Source organism: Dermochelys coriacea, chromosome 6 (genome assembly GCF_009764565.3).
Source record: "Dermochelys coriacea isolate rDerCor1 chromosome 6, rDerCor1.pri.v4, whole genome shotgun sequence".
Taxonomy (NCBI): Eukaryota; Metazoa; Chordata; order Testudines; family Dermochelyidae; genus Dermochelys; species Dermochelys coriacea.
In genome coordinates this window covers 45,440,653-45,458,880 of record NC_050073.1, presented here as the reverse complement: position 1 = coordinate 45,458,880, position 18,228 = coordinate 45,440,653, and the positions used below count along the sequence as shown (strand labels likewise).

The window sequence follows — 18,228 nt, the reverse complement described above, 5'->3', positions numbered from 1 at the left end:
TTCACTGTGCTGCAGCCGGTCTGCTTCCAAACCGCGCCAAGGAAACATCTATACACGCTCGTGCTCCACACCCTTCACACCCTCACCCTCATGTCCCGCCCCGATACAAAATGGCGGGACCTCCTGCCATCTTTGGAGGGTGAGGAGCCCCGGTGGGCCAGCCTTTATTCTACCTTGGTCCCGAGGCCTGCCGGGGATATCAGTTGGTGGCTTCTTCACGGAGCTATGAGCAGGGGCATGTTCTTGGCGTGGTTCACCTCTATCCTAGACAACTGCCCTTCTGCGGCGTGAGGGAAACCCTGGCACACACATATCTGGAGTGTGTCAGGCTGCAGCCCCTATTCCGGCTCCTCACTAATATTTTATTACGTTTTTGGTTGCACTTTTCCCCTCACCTTCTTATTTATGCACTCCCTATCCATGGCCCCACAAAGTCACGGGATCTCCTGGTCAACCTCCTCCTGGCCCAAGCTAAAATGGCCATCTATAAAACCAGAGTGAGGTGGTTGGCCGATGGAGTCTCCTGTGACTGTGGGGCCTATTTCTGATCCTCGGTCCATTCATGTATCCAGGAAGAGTTCCTCTGGGCGGCGTCCACTGACTCCCTTGATGCCTTTGAGGAGCAGTGGGCGCTGTCCGGGGTTCTCTGATCGGTGTCCCCGTCTGGTTCCTTTCGTTTGACCCTTTGATCACACTACTGTCCCTGTTATTTCATTAGTTGTCCCCCCGATTTATTTGGTGTCCAGGTCCTGTGGATCCCCCTTTTAGGCTGCGGGGGATCCTTTAGCAGTGGACGGGCTTCGCCCACCCACTTCCCGGATCCCAATAGGACAAACTGAACCATGAGATGGTATGCTACTCACTCTGGGCCTGAAGGTCTGTGCCTTATTTGTGGCTTGTCCCAACCAGAAGGCTGCAATCTCCATGACTGTGTTGACTGCCTGCCTTAGCCAGAAGGCTCAGGTGAAAGACTGCTTGTTGCTCTGCCCCATCCAGGGAGTCAGAGCCTAGACTGTGTTTACTGCCTGCCTTAGCCAGGAGGCTTAGGCCCAAAGATTGCTTATTGAAGAAGGCAGTTTCTCAAAGTATCTTGTGGTCACAGTATCTTTAAGTCTCAGGCTTCTGCCATCTCTTACTCTTGGTTTTGTCTGAAGTTGTGAGGGAAGTTTGATCTTCTTCCGAAGCATCATGGTTGGCCACAGCTGGAGACATTGGATGGGGCTGGCCAGGGCTCTGAGGTGGGATCAAGCATAATCTCTCTTTGATGCTTGGCTGGCTGGTTCTTGCTCATGTGCTCAGGGTCTAACTGATCATCTTATGTAGGGTTGAGAAGGAATTTTTCTCCAGGTCAGATTGTCAGTGACCTTGCGTGTTTTTCACCTTTCTTTGCAATGTGTACATACAGGTCAATTGCCAAGATTATCTGGGTATATCTCAGTTTATCATTTCCCTGTCTTTGCAAGAGGCTCAGACACTGGTGCACCTTGGTTCCTCCTATTCTCTGCCTGTGGCACATAATAGTCTAGTCTTCTGTGGGTTGTAATGTGGTGGATCCTCGGGGTGGATGTGATTCCTAGGAGGCCAAATCCCATCTACATGAGTGTCTTTGTGTCTTTTTACTGACTCTGGCCTCTTGGCACCGCCACCCCTTCCCCCCCCCCCCCAAAAAAAAATCCCTGGCAGTGTGGTTCCATTGGAGCTGTGCTAATAGAGTCTGGCCCTTCCCCCTCCATGATAGCTCATGGGACGCCTAGCAAAAAATATATTGGAAAAGATAACATACTTTGGCTGTATTATTATCTTCTCCACGGTTTCTCCATGGGGCTTGGGAAGGAGGATGATGTGCATCCAAATGGGCTCTACCTATTTCTTCCTCTTCCTAGCCAGTCTCCATCAACTTCTATCAGTATGAGCTCCAGATTTACAAAGAAGCCTTTGTGGGATTCAGAGCAGGAAATGGTATTATGGAAGCAGCTCCTTGCAGTAGGAAAAATCTCAGTGTGCAGAGAGTCCCTCTGTGTATGGTTCTCAAGGACACGATGAGGCTACTGTAGGGATGGCCAAACTTATTGACACTCTGAGCCCCATATGACAATATTCAGAAGTTCAAGAGCCGGGGCATACCTGTGGGGGCTTCAGCCCTGTGTTAGGCATCTGACAGGACTCAGGGCTTCAGCCTTGTGGAAGGCTCCTGACAGGGCTTGGGGCTTCAGCCCTGCTCCAGCTGAAACCCCGAGCCCCAGCTGGTGCTCCCCAAAGGGCAGAAGCCCGAGACCTCCCTCCCCACTGGACTGAAGCCCGAGGACCCCACCCCGCCATGGGCAGAAGCCCCTACCCACCACCCGCTGCAAGGCAGAGGTTCCAAGCTCCCCCTCAAGTCGTAGGTGGCGAATGGGGGGGCTTGGAACCTGAGCCATACTTTAATGGTAAAAGAGCTGAATGTGGATCATGAGCCACAGTTTGCCCACCCCTGGGCTATTGCATTGAATAAGGGTGGTTACAAACAGTAGAAGCAGCAACATCAGCAAAACAGCTCTGTATTCAAACCCAGGAGCAACATTTTTGAATTTGTTGCTTCTTCCTGGACACTCCTTTCAAATTCTAAGACTCTCTGTGTCTTAACCTTTCCCAGACTAATCAAAACCTTTTAAAGTCATGTGCTGAGTTATCATTTAGTTACCATCCACATCAACTAGCCAAGTGTCAGTTAAAATCATTCCCTTCCTCCCAAAACTGGTGAAAATCCAGCTGGGATTGCTTGGCATTAGAAATAGTAAGACATTTTAAACAGTTGTATTTGAAAGGGACCTGCCTCTTAGACAGTAAGTGAGACAACAGGGTCACTGTAACAAGTTTTATTTCTAACAAAGCACATCAAGAATCCATTCTGATAACACTCTTGCTTTATATACTGTGACAAAGTTCCTGCTCTGCCTTGGTGGGTCTTGCGCTTATTGGCAGATTTGCTCGTCTTGGAGCTTCACAGCAGCCCTCAGCTTGGCCATTTTTCTGAATTCACAGTCCAGGTTGACTCCTCCTGTGTCTGACCAGGAGTTGGGAGGATTCTGGGGGGAACCCGGGCCCGCCCTCTACTCCGGCTTCCAGCCCAGGGCCCTGTGGAATGCAGCAGTCTAGAGTGCCTCCTGGAACAGCTGTGCGACAGCTACAACTCCCTGGGCTACTTTCCGATGGCCTCTTCCCAACACCTTCTTTATCCTCACCATAGGACCTTCCTCCTGGTGTCTGATAATGCTTGTACACCTCAGTCCTCCAACAGTCCGCGTTCTCACTCTCAGCTCCTAGTGCCTCTTGCTCCCAGCTCCTCACACACACACGACAAACTGAAGTGAGCTCCTTTTTAAAACCCAGGTGCCCTGATTAGCCTGCCTTAATTGATTCTAGCAGCTTCTTGATTGGCTGCAGGTGTTCTAATCAGCCTGTCTGTCTTAATTGTGTCCAGAAGGTTCCTGATTGTTCTGGAACCTTCCCTGTTACCTTACCCAGGGAAAAGGGACCTACTTAACCTGGGGCTAATATATCTGCCTTCTATTACTCTCCTATAGCCATCTGGTCGACCCGTCACAATACTCTGACAGTTATAATTAGCTAATTCTCCACTGAGATGCCTTAAGCAAAGAATCATTAACCCAAAGGCTTGGTGCATCAGGATGCCACCAGGGGCTTGCAGCATGTATCTCAAATATCTAATTCAATGACTCCATACTTTTAACACTCTTTTTAGGGAAAAGGTTTATGGACAGAGCATCACAGAAATAGAAGCCTCCATATGTGTGGATTAACCCCTCATTCTTTTTATGGTTTAAGACCCCCCTCCTTCACTGTTGGCAGTCCCACTGTGAGTAATCCCACTGAAGTTAGAATGCAAAATTAAGCACACACATAGATCTTTACAAGATTGTGGCCTGTATTTTTATTATGTTTATTGCTGACATTTTTTAAAAAGTGAGGGTTTGCCTGCATGGGGACTTTGTGCAAGGCAAGACAGGGTGTGAATGTACAGTACACTCTGGTGGAATGGAGGAAAAATAATTCACTTTGGATACTACGCTGCTCAAATATTACACTGACTAGTGCCACTATAAAAACCTAGAGATACACTGTATCAGATAGACCTCCAATGGAAAGAGTCCATAGAATCTAAGGCTACACCTACATTTGACCTGGATGGTGTGATTTCCTGTCCACGTAGACATACCCACTATAGCTCTGCTCGAATGAGCACCTAAAAATAGCAATGTGATCAGGGTAGCACAGCCGCAGCTTAGAGTACAAACTAACCCAGACCCTCTGGGTGCATACTTCAGTGTCTAGCCTGAGCAACCACTTGTGCTACCTCTGCCACACTACTCTTTTTAGTGCACTAGCTCAAGTAGAGCTAACACAGGTATGTCTAGGAGAGCTGGAAATCACACCACCTAGGTCAAATGTAGACATAACCTAAGAGTTACTTGACTTTTGATAGTTTGCTCTACTATGTCGGCAAAGAAACAGAACTTTTAGTTGAAATGACAGAGAATTTTTTTTTAATGAACAAGCAATTATAAATGAAGTGACACAAGTTTAATAGAATAAATTGATGTAAGGACTTTAAGGATGTGACTTGAGACACCTTACTTGTGTACAAAAGTACTAAACAAAAAGATATTCACTCACAATGAAAAAGAACCTGAATTTTAATGGGATCACTGTATATGCAGTATAAAACAGCTACAGTACATGACTCAGCATGACAGAATCTGGAGCAAAAAATCTCATCTTGGAAGTGCCAACAAGCTCACAGTACCATCTCACATCAAGGAAAGTTCATGTGATACTTTTGGTGTCCATATGCATTAGGACATACACTAATTTCCTAACATTATGAAGAAACTTCCACCTTTGGCCAAGAAACAACACCTCTGCAAATTAGTCTCTTTTCAGTTTTATGTTAGAAATGCAACATTTTTTCATTGTAGAGAAATGCTCTCCTTTGGTATGTTTTTAAAAAACAACTCTAAATTAAAAATCTTACACTCTGCCTTGCTCTCAAGTAGCGGTATTCTTAGAAATTCCATCCCATAGGAACTCAGTTATCAATCTGTTTAAAATGTAAATTAATCAAACTCCACTGCTTTCCAGGAAAATCCTAATCAATGAGTTTTCCTAAAATGTAAAGAAATAGAATTAAATGTAATTATATATACATTAGGGGCTATTTAAATCACTGGGAGTCTTTCCATCAACATAAATTTGTTTTAAATAGGAGCTTTGTTTTAAAATTGACCATATAGGGTCTTCTTCCTTTGATAGCTTGCAATACATTGATGCATCATAAAAGCTTAATAATGTACTTTGCTGTAGTCCCTTACAACCTTTCTTCATTACATGAATGCTGCTCAGAATACATACAATTCTTGGTTCAAGAATAAGGTTGTTGGAGAAAACACTCTGTGTTATTGTCCTTAGCTGGCTTAGAATTTTAAAAATTTAACCAACATAATTTTGCACCATTGGATTTTTTAAATTTACCTTTCTTTCGTCCCGCCCGCTCCACCTCACCCACTAAGTTCAATGCAATAAAGTACAATGATGTTGTGCTATGCAATATCTTGTACTTTATTTACTTTCACATGCTCTTTTAAAAAATTGATACATTTTTCTTAATTTTTTGCTGTTAGTATTTGATATAGTGCTGTAGTCACCTTGAAGGATATTAAAGTAGGATGAATGATGGGTTCAACAGCAAACACAGAAATAATTCCCTCAGCTATTGTTTGTCTTTTAGCTATTTAATATAAATATCTCTCATTTGAGTAATAAAACACGTTTACCAGTCAAACAACATATTTGCATGTACATTTTGAGATTTACTGCTGTGGATCAAAGATTCTGTCATTTCAGTAACATGTCTGCTCATTAATACAGTTGCATTTTTCTTCTGAATTCCCCATTTGAATTGAGCACGTTAATACGTCGTGGTGTTGAATAAAAATCTTGTCGCTGGCTTATAACATAAAGAAACTCCCCAAACTCTAAGCACGCCATAAGGCATGAACCCATATGAATCAATCCTGCCAGTATAGTGCGAACTAAAATATATGGTACAATAGAGCCTTATAGTTACAACTATCTCGGGAATGGAGGTTCTTCATAACTCTGAAATGTTTATAACTCTGAACAAAATGTTATGGTGGTTCTTCCAAAAGTTTGCAACTGAACATGAAACTTTTGAAACTTTACTATGCAGAAAGAAAATGCTACTTTTAACCATCTTAATTTAAACGAAACAGTTTCTTTATATTGTCAAATCTTTTTTTTAAACTTTCCCTTTTTTTTAAATAGTTTACATTTAACACTATATTTGCCTTTTTTGGACGGGGCGTCTCTGCTGCTGCCTGATTGTGTACTTCTGGTTCAAAAATGAGGTGTATGGTTTACCGGTCAGTTTGAACTCTGGTGTTCATAACTCTCAGGTTCTGCTGTAGTTGCACAGCTTTACTGTTAGGCTCATAGAATCTACAGCACCTTAGTACTCATGGGCTGCACTTCAAAATAATGGGATATTCATTGATAAGGGCCAGATTCTGATACCCTTACTCATCTTGAGCAGCAGCTTGCACCACAAGCCCGCTGAGTACGGGTATCCAAATCTTGTCCTAAACTATTACAAAAAGAAAACAAGCAGAGTTTACCTTTTAACAGTGATATGGTTTACTATCTCTCTATTTAGCATGTTAAGGTTTCTATAGTGCCCATCACCTTCATACAGAGAACAGTCCATATACCACAGGCAATGACAATGAGTATGCTTTTATAGTACTGCATTATAGAGTTGGTTGAAAAACAGTGAAAAAAATCTGTGGATTTCCCCCCCCCCCATTTTTCATGTACATTTTGAATTTTATGAAATTCTTCAGCCAGCTCTTTTCCATAATAATTATTGCTCACTTTAGTCAAAGCTGCTCCATCCTTAGAATACCCAGTAAGAATAGTTTGCCCACGGTAGTTTCTCTGATGTGAGCAGTATGTAATGAAGCTAAACTTCTCGTCTGGGAGTTAACCAGCTGGAGTCACCTCAACCTGTTGCCATGTCCAATGCATTCTATTTGAGCACATAACTTGGCAGGAAAACTTGGCTGCTGAAACTAAGGAACTAATATGATTTGTGTATTTAGGGTATTTTAAGAATAAGCCTATAGGGGACAATGCATTGACAATAAAAATGAAAAATAATAATGAATCTCCATTAATGTCCTGCAGCATGGCTAAGTTATTTTATATAGCAAAGTGATAAGTGTCTTAGAAACACCTTGGACACATGGAAGGTTATAAAGAATGCAGTTGCTCCAGTTGATTTAAGCTTCCTTTTTTATGCAAAAGATCAATTTAGTTTCTTTTAGTTCTAGTTCAGAATACAGACATACTTGTGCCCTCCAACCAGTACCAATCATAAATGCAGTTGCAGAGGTAATTGCACAGTATTCTTCTAGGCATTCATAAAGTTCAGATTTTCAATCCATATGCAGTTCAATCAAGAGATGTAGGAAAATGGGATTTTTTTTAAAGCTAGATATAATGGCTAATTGTCTGAAAGTCCTCAGGCCCTCAGTAGAAATTGCAATGAGGACATAGTGGACCTGATTCTCTGTTGCTCTGCACCTGTTTGGTAGCACCGGCACCCACTTGGGCATTGTTGTAAATGACAACACAAGGGGAAGGGCACTGGAAAACTAGGTACTCCTGTCTTACGTTGGGTAATTTAGATTAAAAAAACCTTCCCCTGCAAAGTAGACACCTACTTTCTTCAGCTTGTAGGGAGAACTGAGTCCCCTTGTATGAACTTATTATAGGGTTCTGCAGAATGGAGGGTCTGATTCAGGCCCTTCGACGATAGTGAGTTTTATCCAGAGGGAATAAAGCATGTAAATGCTCCCTACCTTTATGGAAGAGTTAAATCCTTTTGAGTCTAGCAAAAAGGGCCATTAATCTTTTCTGAAGTATTGCTTTTGGTCCACATTGTTCCTTTACAGGGAAATATGCACACAGGGAGGAAAACCTGACCCCCAGACTGTTCTGTTGGGAAAAGGGGGGTGGGATTTGCAGTGGCCATCTCAGCCCATTGTACCGTGGACTAAATAGGGGGTGTGTATCTCAAAAACATGGAGATCTCACAAGAGCAATGTGAATCTTGTGAGATATACTGGAGGCCAGCACTGTCTGCCTTGAGGCCCTGTGTCTCTGCACTGTCTCCTGGCTGACTGTAGCTTTCTTCCACCCCAACACCTGTTGTATCAAAAGGCTTCCTTCTCCTGACAGGATGTCCTCTCCTGAAAACGTTCCTAAAACCATAGAAAGGGAGTGCAAAAAAGTTGACACAGCTTTAGAGAGTGTTAAGTTTTCAGCAGATTCCCTGCTGGTTTCTGGATGACAATACACGGCACACATACCACTCCCAACCCCTAACACCTTCTTCCAGAACAGATTCCTCACAGAAACTGATAGGGGTCATGGAAGGTTATGATGCAGTTCTTCTTCTGTACTCCTTGGACTGCAATCCGATAGTAATGGGAACTGGTCTGACCCATTGTTAATGACTCATAGCAATAAATTCTACTCTTAGTAATTCATCAACTTTGAAGTATCACAACCTGGAAGTATCAAGGTGCAGAGTTTCCCTAATATTGAAATTGTGAAAAGAAAAATAATTACACATTTATTCCCAATAAATGTTTTGCATTGTACTATTTTACATTGTGGGCAGAGTTATTTTAGTGGGAAAAATGTATATGTTGCACTGTTTGCTAATGATCAGTTTTAAAATACATCTGTAGAGCTGTGGTGTGTTTGTAAATATATGTATATATAGTTAACATACATATTTTTGTCTAATTTCACTTAGAGCATTTGCGGTTTGCTTTTATGCGTGGCTGCTGTTCACTTATTTAAACATCCTCAATATCTTCTGGCTTAATAATATTCTGAAAAGTTATTAATTATTATTTGTGTTACCATAGTGCCTAGGAGCCCTAGTCATGGCCCAGAACTGGATTGTGCTAGGCATAATATAAATACAGAACAAAAAGATGGTACCTGCCCAAAAGAGTTTAAAATCTAAGTAAGAAATGTGTTTCCTGTAAGAAATAATTATTACATCAAGCTTTTACAGTGGACAATATACTTTTAAGTGACTATGAAATAATTTACAGAGGAAAGTGGAGACTAAATAGAAGAAAACATTTGAAATGTTTATGATGTGAACATGGCAGGCAGCATGTACAACCTTTTCCCTTTTGGGCTTTATTTGGTGCTCTAGTAAAAGGGGTATATTGGAAATGTATTTGTTATTGTGAGATATTTAAGCAATAGTGGCTTGTTCAGAGGATTTCAGTTGTCAATTAATGACCAGCTAGGAGGAGTGGAGGTTAGACCCCAAACTGCATAGACTGAACTCTCTTAAACCATGATAAATGATAAAAAGCACTGGTGCCAAGTCTGTAAGTGCTCCGGGGCTCATGCACTCACGAAAAAAAAAGGGGGGTGTTCAGCACACACAGACTGTAGCCCCACCTGCACTCTACCCTGAGGTCTCGTCCCCACTAGTCATCTTCCCCTGAGGCCCCTGCCGCTCACTCCTCTCCACCTCCTCTTCCCGTCATTCACCCTTAAGGCGGGGGAAGCAGAAAGGAGAGAGAATCGGGAGAGAGGTACTCGGAGGAGGGGGCAGAGAGGAGCGAGCATCAGGTGGGCATGTGGGGGGTTTCGGGAGGAGCAGAGGAGAACAGTGGGCAGGGGCTTCCTTGGGGGAGAGGGCCGAGAGAAGCAAACGGCGGGTGGGAGTGGAGAGAAGTGAGCAGTGGGCGAAGGGGATGGAGAGGGCAGGGGAAAGGAGTGGGGGGCTCAGGGAAGGGCCAGAGAGGAGGAAGCAGCAGGTGGGGGGGGTCTTGGGAAGAGGCAGAGCAGGGATAGAGGTGGACTAGGGGCAGGGCCTCGGGGGAAGAGGCCGAGCAGGAGCGGAGCCTTGGGATACAGTGGGGTTGGAGCACTCACCAGCAAAAAAGAGAAATCAGTGCCTGTGATAAAAAGGTAATTATTGCATAATGTTTTTATGCTGGGACCACCACAAAGATAATCAAACTTCTGGTCTCATAACTGAATCTTCACAGAGATTTATGTGTTTCAAGTTGGGAGGGAGGATAGTAATGGAAAGGTAATTTCAGGCCTTCAGGAATGTCTCGGCAAAGTAGCCATGGCTATATATGTTGGGAGTTGAGGAGAGCTGAGGAAAAGGAGGCAACCACTTTTTATTTTTTTCTGAAACAGTTCACCCATCTTTGCTGGAAACAATCATATTCATAAGTATTAATGAGATTTTTTCCAAAGTTAAAGTAGGATACATGGTTGCACATTCACCTTCAGGCCCAAACGTATGGTGCAGAAGTTTGAGACTGCACTAATAGCAGAATGATGACTACTGTACAAATAATTTGAGCTGATCTAAAATTATAGAAAATAGATGCAATTATTTTACATTTATGTATATGGAGGTGTTGATTAGGTTACAGTGAGTTTTTAATTTACAGTAGGAATTCAAACTGTTTTCTATACACAATGCAGAGTATCTTCTTCAAATTTCACAGACATAATCTGTGAGTAACTTTTCTGAGGGGTTTTAAATAAATTGTTAATTAGTGTGAGTGTAATTTTTAAAAGTGGGCTCTTTATAAAATTTGTTCTGTTGAGTCTCACCTTTTTTTGGTACAATACCTAAAACAATCACTGCCTACACAAACTCCAAACTTTATACATCTCACACTCTGAGAACATCTCAGATAGTTTTTTTAAAAAACATGTATTTACTTCATCACCTAACATTTTATGAGCTAGCAGAGCTACTGAATAAACTCTTCTCCCTTAGCAGTACATTTCCAAAGTGTTCTCCTGTTTCAAAATGGCCACCTGTTCTCATTGTTGTAATAGGCCTGAGGCCACAGGTTTCCCCATCTTTTCTTTACAACCAATACATGTGGCAGTTTTTACTACTCTTAAGAAAGATGGCCACTACCTCCCATTGTTCCCAATAGGTGAGAAGCCAGGCTGCTGTCTGGAAAAAGGATGGTTCTTACTGATATAAAGAACCCTGGAAGGTGAAAAAATATTGGGGGCAAGAGTGGGGAAAGGGAAAAAGGTTAACAAAAGTGTGAGTGAGTACCTCTGCACATAGACAATGGGAGATACTTGCATTATTTAGTCAGTGCATTTGGTGGACTTGGGCTAAGGGTCTGTTTTAATTGCAATATAGACATTTGGGCTTGGGCTGGAGCCTTGGCTCTAGTGCTTTTTGAGGTGGTAGGGCCCCAGAATTTCTGCAACACAGTTAAACAGACCCTTAGCCCAAGCCCCCCCGAGCCTGAGTCAGCTGTTTTTCAATTGCAGCATAGAAATACCCTTAAGGTTGAATTTAGAGTGGGTGGTGTCCCCAAAAAGCTTAACAGTTGGAAGGCAGGTAAAAAAAACAAATTATTTATTATTTTCATATACAGTAACTCCTCACTTAAAGTTGTCCTGGTTAAAGTTGTTTCATTGCAGATCAGTTAGAGAACATGCTTGTTTAAAGTTGCACAATGCTCCTTTATAATGTTGTTTGGCAGCTGCCTGCTTTGTCCATTGCTTGCAGAAAGAGCAGCCCATTGGAGCTAGCTGGTGGGGCTTGGAAGCAGGGTGAACCAGCAGCCCACTATCAGCTTTCCTGAGTTCCCTGTGCAGCTTGCCAGGCAGTTCAGCCATCCCTCTCCCAACTGCGGTGTGCTGCTCCTGCCCTTTGCCTTGGAGCTGCTCCTGGGAGCCTCCTGCTTTTTGTGCAAATGGGGGCAGGGGAGAGGGAAACAAGGGCTGCTAATGTCAAGGTATCCCCTACCCCCCCACTCCTTTACCCCATCTCCACAGAGCGGGGGTGGGGGGGAACACACAACAGGACAGGGCTCAGGACGGGGGAGCTTGCTGGCAGCGGCTGCTGTCTCAACTTGAAAAGGAGTACTTGTGGCACCTTAGAGACTAACAAATTTATCTGAGCATAAGCTTTCGTGAGCTACAGCTCACTGCTTCGGATGCATTCGGTGGAAAATACAGTGGGGAGATTTATATACACACACAGAGAACATGAAACAATGGGTTTTATCATACACACTGTAAGGAGAGTGATCACTTAAGATGAGCCATCACCAGCAGAAGGGAGGGAGGAGGAAAACCTTTCATGGTGACAAGCAAGGTGGGCCATTTCCAGCAGTTAACAAGAACGTCTGAGGAACAGTGGGGGGTGGGGTGGGGGGGGAGAAATATCATGGGGAAATAGTTTTACTTTGTGTAATGACGCATCCACTCCCAGTCTCTATTCAAGCCTAAGTTAATTGTATCCAGTTTGCAAATTAATTCCAATTCAGCACTCCAATTCAGCACGCTGGAGTCTGTTTTTGAAGTTTTTTTGTTGAAGGATAGCCACTCTCAGGTCTGTAATTGAGTGACCGGAGAGATTGAAGTGTTCTCCAACTGGTTTTTGAATGTTAGAATTCTTGACGTCTGATTTGTGTCCATTTATTCTTTTACGTAGAGACTGTCCAGTTTGACCAACGTACATGGCAGAGGGACATTGCTGCGTCATTACACAAAGTAAAACTATTTCCCCATGTTATTTCTCCCCCCCCCACCCCGCACTGTTCCTCAGACGTTCTTGTTAACTGCTGGAAATGGCCCACCTTGCTTGACACCATGAAAGGTTTTCCTCCTCCCCCCCCTCCTGCTGGTGATGGCTCATCTTAAGTGATCACTCTCCTTACAGTGTGTATGATAAAACCCATTGTTTCATGTTCTCTGTGTGTGTGTATATAAATCTCTCCTCTGTTTTTTCCACCAAATGCATCCGATGAAGTGAGCTGTAGCTCACGAAAGCTTATGCTCAAATAAATTTGTTAGTCTCTAAGGTGCCACAAGTACTCCTTTTCTTTTTGTGAATACAGACTAACACGGCTGCTACTCTGAAACCTGTCTCAACTTGCTGATCTACTTAAAAAGGCAATGTACTTAAAGTGGGGTCAGCCTACTTAAAGGGGCAATGCTTGTCTGTCTCTCTCTCTTTCACGCACATTGTGTGTGCCTCTGTCTCTCTCTACCATGATGTCTTCCCTCCCTCCCTTCTTGCTGCCTTGTAGAGTGTGAGGCTACATTAACAACAACGTGTTAACCCTTGAGGGCTCAGCGGAGAGCTAGTTCATCATTTAGCAGTAAGGCATTCCCTGGGAAATATCCCACCCTCTTCCACCCTCTGACTTCACCACCTCAACCAAGCGTCACGATCATAATTGCTGTGTATGCTATTAAATGGTTTGTTTAAAACTTATACTGTGAATATATAGATAAAAATATAGTCTTTTGTCTGGGGAAAAAATTTCCCTGGAACCTAACCCCCCTATTTACATTAATTCTTATGGGGAAATTGGATTCGCTTAACATCGTTTCACTTAAAGTAGCATTATTCAGGAACATAACTAGAATGTTAAGCAAGGAGTTATTGTGTTTATTAAAATATATACATATTTTAAAATATCATGATTTTAATGCAATCTAATGGTTTGGTGTCTGATTCATGATATTTGATTGGTAATTGGTAATACTGCTTCTATGGCCCTCTCTCATTTTCCCGTTGCAATTCCTGCTTCTCTTCTCAGGGAAGGGAGATAGGAACAATAATCTTAAATTTCTGGGTTCAGAATTCCACAGATACTCCTCATCTCAGCAATGAAAAATTCATCTGCATGTGAAATAACTGGAACTGGCACTAGACATGAAAGGGTCCCTATCCGTTTATAAACCTCGTAAGCCCCCTCAGAAGGTTTTTTTAAATATGTAAAGTGAATATGGTTTAATGAGATGGTTTATTGTTGTTGTTATTAAGATTATTTATTATTTGTAGTACAATAGTGCCTAGGTGTACTAGTCATGGTCCATGACCACATTATGCTAGGCACTGTACAAAGAGAAAACAAAAGAGATGTCCTTGCCCTGAATATCTTGCAATCTAAATAGAGAAGATAGATACATGGTGTGGGAAGGGATTATAACACACAACCAGAGACACCAATGTGATGATGGCAAACGTCATGTTAGTTACATAATGTTTTATTTATTTTTGTTTTTTGGGTGGGTTTAATAAAAGGGATCAGCTAAAGGGAAGGGAGAGGGGACATTGAAGGGAAGGTGGTCTAGGGGGCAGGTAAGTGGGGAAGAGGAATGATGCTGAGATGAAGAGAGTGTGAGGTAGAGGGAGATGGAGACGGTTGGAGCAAACAGCCAATCAGCACAGGGCAGAGAAAGTCCACTCAAAACTGGAGGAAGTTCTTCAAAGGACGAAAGGTCCATGCTTTGGCTGCTTCTGCTCCTGTTGGCTGTAGTGACTGTCTGGCTCCTCTTTGCAGCTTTCTCCCAACCCAAATGGAAGGGGAGGAGAGACATCACCTGGGTCCTAGTACCCCCATAATGATGGGCCTCCCTTTCACAGTTCTGGGTTGAAATGGGCTCCATTTTCTCTGGGCTCCATTTTCTGTCTGGGCTCCATTTTTTCCTCTGCTCCCATTGCGGCAGACCCTGCTTTGTCTGTGTCTGTGATACACGATTCCTGTTTCTTTGTATTATGTTTCAGCAAATTAACATAAATATAATAATATGTGCATGGAGGAGAGAGGGTCAGAGTTTCAAAGTAAATGCACTTTATCCCATTTTGTTATATGGAACAATAAATTTATGTTGTGTGTACCAATATCTATCTCTGTGTAATATAACATATATATTTGCATGGTGTATGACTTTCAGCACATATTAATTTGAAATATTTTACAATCTTTTAGGTGGCCATAATAGCAGGAAATTTTGAGCTGGCTGAATATATCAAAAATCACAAGGAAACAGATATTGGTAAGTAAAATATTTACAAAATAGTGACAATGAAAAGCTTTATGAAATGTTGATTGGAAATCTTTAAATCCAGATTTAAATCCTATAAAGAACAGTTAAATCTGGTTTTATGTGAAACATAATCAGAAGGCTGACTGTACGGTTGATACAGAGAAATATTCTAAGTTTTTCTTCCATTTTCTAAAAGGTGAAGAAATAGGAAAAAGGCCAAATTGTTTTTCAGACAGTACTTTGTTTTAGAAAATTGGATATAAATACCCCTACTGGATCACAGATGTGTTCTGAGTAGGTGTGATTTGTTTTGGAGAGATTAAACACACAGCACACACACAAACACACACACACACACAAGCCACAGAGGGCAAAATTCTCCCCTTCATCAAGGCTGCTGTGTCACTAGTGCAAAGCAGTGCTACAGCTGGTGTAACTGATCACAGGAGGATCACCTCAACACAGAGATCCTCCACTGGGTAGGACGTACATGGCACTTCCTCCCATATGCCATGCCCCCTAACTGCAGCAAGTAGAGGGTGGCTGAAAAAAAGAGGATGTGTTGGTCAATCCCCTGTGAAAGCCCCTTGGGGTATACATACTTTAGATCAGGTTTCAGAGTAGCAGCCATGTTAGTCTGTATTCACAAAAAGAAAAGGAGTACTTGTGACACCTTAGAGACTAACACATTTATTTGAGCATAAGCTTTCGTGAGCTACAGCTCACTTCATCGGATGCACTGGGTGGAAAATACTGTGGGGAGATTTACATACACACACAGAGAACATGAAACAATGGGTTTTATCATACACACTGTAAGGAGAGTGATCACTTAAGATGAGCCATCACCAGCAGCGGGGGGGAGGGGGAGGAGGAAAACCTTTCATGGTGACAAGCAAGGTAGGCTATTTCCAGCAGTTAACAAGAACATCTGAGGAACAGTGTGGGGGAGTGGGGGAGAAATAACATGGGGAAATAGTTTTACTTTGTGTAATGACTCATCCATTCCCAGTTTCTATTCAAGCCTAAGTTAATTGTATCCAGTTTGCAAATTAATTCCAATTCAGCAGTCTCTCGTTGGAGTCAGTTTTTGAAATTTTTTTGTTGCAGGATAGCCACCCTCAGGTCTGTAATCGAGTGTCCGGAGAGATTGAAGTGTTCTCCGACTGGTTTTTGAATGTTAGAATTCTTGACATCTGATTTGTGTCCATTCATTCTTTTACACAGAGACTGTCCAGTTTGACCAATGTACATAGCAAAGGGGCATTGATGGCACATGATGGCATATATCACATTGGTAGATGCACAGGTGAACGAGCCTCTGATAGTGTGGCTGATGTGATTAGGCCCTATGATGGTGTCCCCTGAATAGCTATGTGGACACAGTTGGCAACGGGTTTTGTTGCAAGGATAGAACATCTGAGAACTTGCACTACATTGATGACATCTTCATCATCTGGACCCATGGAAAAGAAGCCCTTGAGGAATTCCACCAGGATTTCAACAATTTCCATCCCACCAATCTTTTTCTTTATACTTTAGATCAGTGGTTTTCAAAAAAATTTCTGGGGACGCAGTTGAAGAAAATTGTTGATGCCTGTGACCCAACGGAGCTGGGGATGAGGGGTTTGGGGTTTGTGGGGGGCGGGCTCAGGGCTAGGGCAGAGGGTTGGAGTATGGGGGTGAGGGCTATCGGGTGGGGCTGGGAATGCAGGGCTTCAGGTCTGGGTCGGGCTTAGGGCTGGGGCAAGGGGTTGGGCTATGGGGGGGTCAGGGCTCTGGGCTGGGGGTGCAGGCTTTGGGGTGGGCTCTGGGCTGGGGCTCAGGCACTGACCAATGGGAGCCTAGACGCCTAGAGCCTAGCAGCCTGCTGGCTTCTTCCAAGGTGCAGTGTCAGAACAGGTAGGCACTAGCCTGCCTTAGCTGGGCAGCACCGCCGACGGGACTTTTAACATCCTGGTCGGTGGTGCTGACTAGAGCGATCCAGTGCCTTACATGCTGTGATCCAATACTGGGTCACGACCCAAACTTTGAAAAACGCTGCTTTAGAACAGCCTTAAAGCTGCTTGAAGAGATTGCCTACATATAAAGTTGCATGCATTTAATTTAAAATGGGATTTTAAGCTTACTTAGATCAGTGGTTCTCAAACTTTTGAACCGGTGACTCTTTTCACATAGCAAGCCTCTGAGTGCGACCCCCCCTTATAAATTAAAAAAACTTTTAAATATATTTAACAGCATTATAAATGCTGGAGGCAAAGTGTGGTTTGGGGTGGAGGCTTACAGCTCGTGACCCCCCAGGTAAAAACCTCGCGACCCCCTGAGGGGTCCCAACCCCCAGTTTGAGAACATCTGACTTAGATAAACTGATTCAAAGGAGTTTGAAGACTCTGTTTGGAGACTCTTATTTCAGTTTACACCAGTTTTATTTCAGTTTAGTTCATTAGTCAGAAACAGGTTCAAGCTAAAGCAAAAAAGCCACTCATACTGAAATAAGAGTGTCCACACAATCATTTGCACTGGTTTAACTAACTAGTGCAAGACTGTGTGTTGACAAAGCCTCATTTATGCTGGGGCACTGGCACAGCTCTATCCCGCTGAGGATTGCGGAATACAAATGTGGATTAAAGCCATCTTTACAACCCCCTTTCTGAGTGACTCTCTGTGCTCATTGCTTGCAGTTGAACATTAGATCAGATATCTTGAGTTTTAATCTGATGTGATATTCTTTGTTTATTTTTTCCAAGATGTGTGGTTATTGGACAAAACTGAAGATACTTGCAAAAAATTTAAGCCTTCTAAGGGTATGTCTAAACTACGAAATTAGGTCGAATTTATAGAAGTCCGTTTTGTAGAAAGCGTTTTTATACAGTCGAGTGTGTGTGTCCACACAAATGCTCTAAGTGCATGTAGTTGGTGGACTGTGTCCATAGTACCGAGGCAACCATTGACTTCCGGAGCTTTGCACTGTGGGTAGCTATCCCACAGTTCCCGCAGTCTCCACCGCCCATTTGAATTCTGGGTAGAAATCCCAGTGCCTGATGAGGCTAAAACATTGTCGCGGGTGGTTCTGGGTACATATCGTCAGGCTCCCATTCCCTCCCTCCCTCCGTAAAAGCAAGGGCAGACAATCGTTTTGCTCCTTTTTTCTTGAGTGACCTGTGCAGACGCCATACCACGGCAAGCATGGAACCCGCTCAGCTAACCGTCACCGTATGTCTCCTGGGTGCTGGCTGATGTTGTACTGCATTGCTACGCAGCAGCAGTTTATTGCCT

The 18,228-nt window shown here is 43.1% G+C and overlaps 1 protein-coding gene across 1 annotated transcript in view; it reads left to right on the top strand.

Moving 5' to 3' along the window:
• Positions 1–18,228, top strand: part of SHANK2 (SH3 and multiple ankyrin repeat domains 2) — a 639,405-nt gene that overhangs the window by 161,303 nt on the left and 459,874 nt on the right. Inside the window, exon 13 of the mRNA XM_038407205.2 lies at positions 14,895–14,961. Coding sequence (XP_038263133.1) covers positions 14,895–14,961 — 67 coding nt within the window. The remainder of the gene's footprint in view (positions 1–14,894; positions 14,962–18,228) is intronic.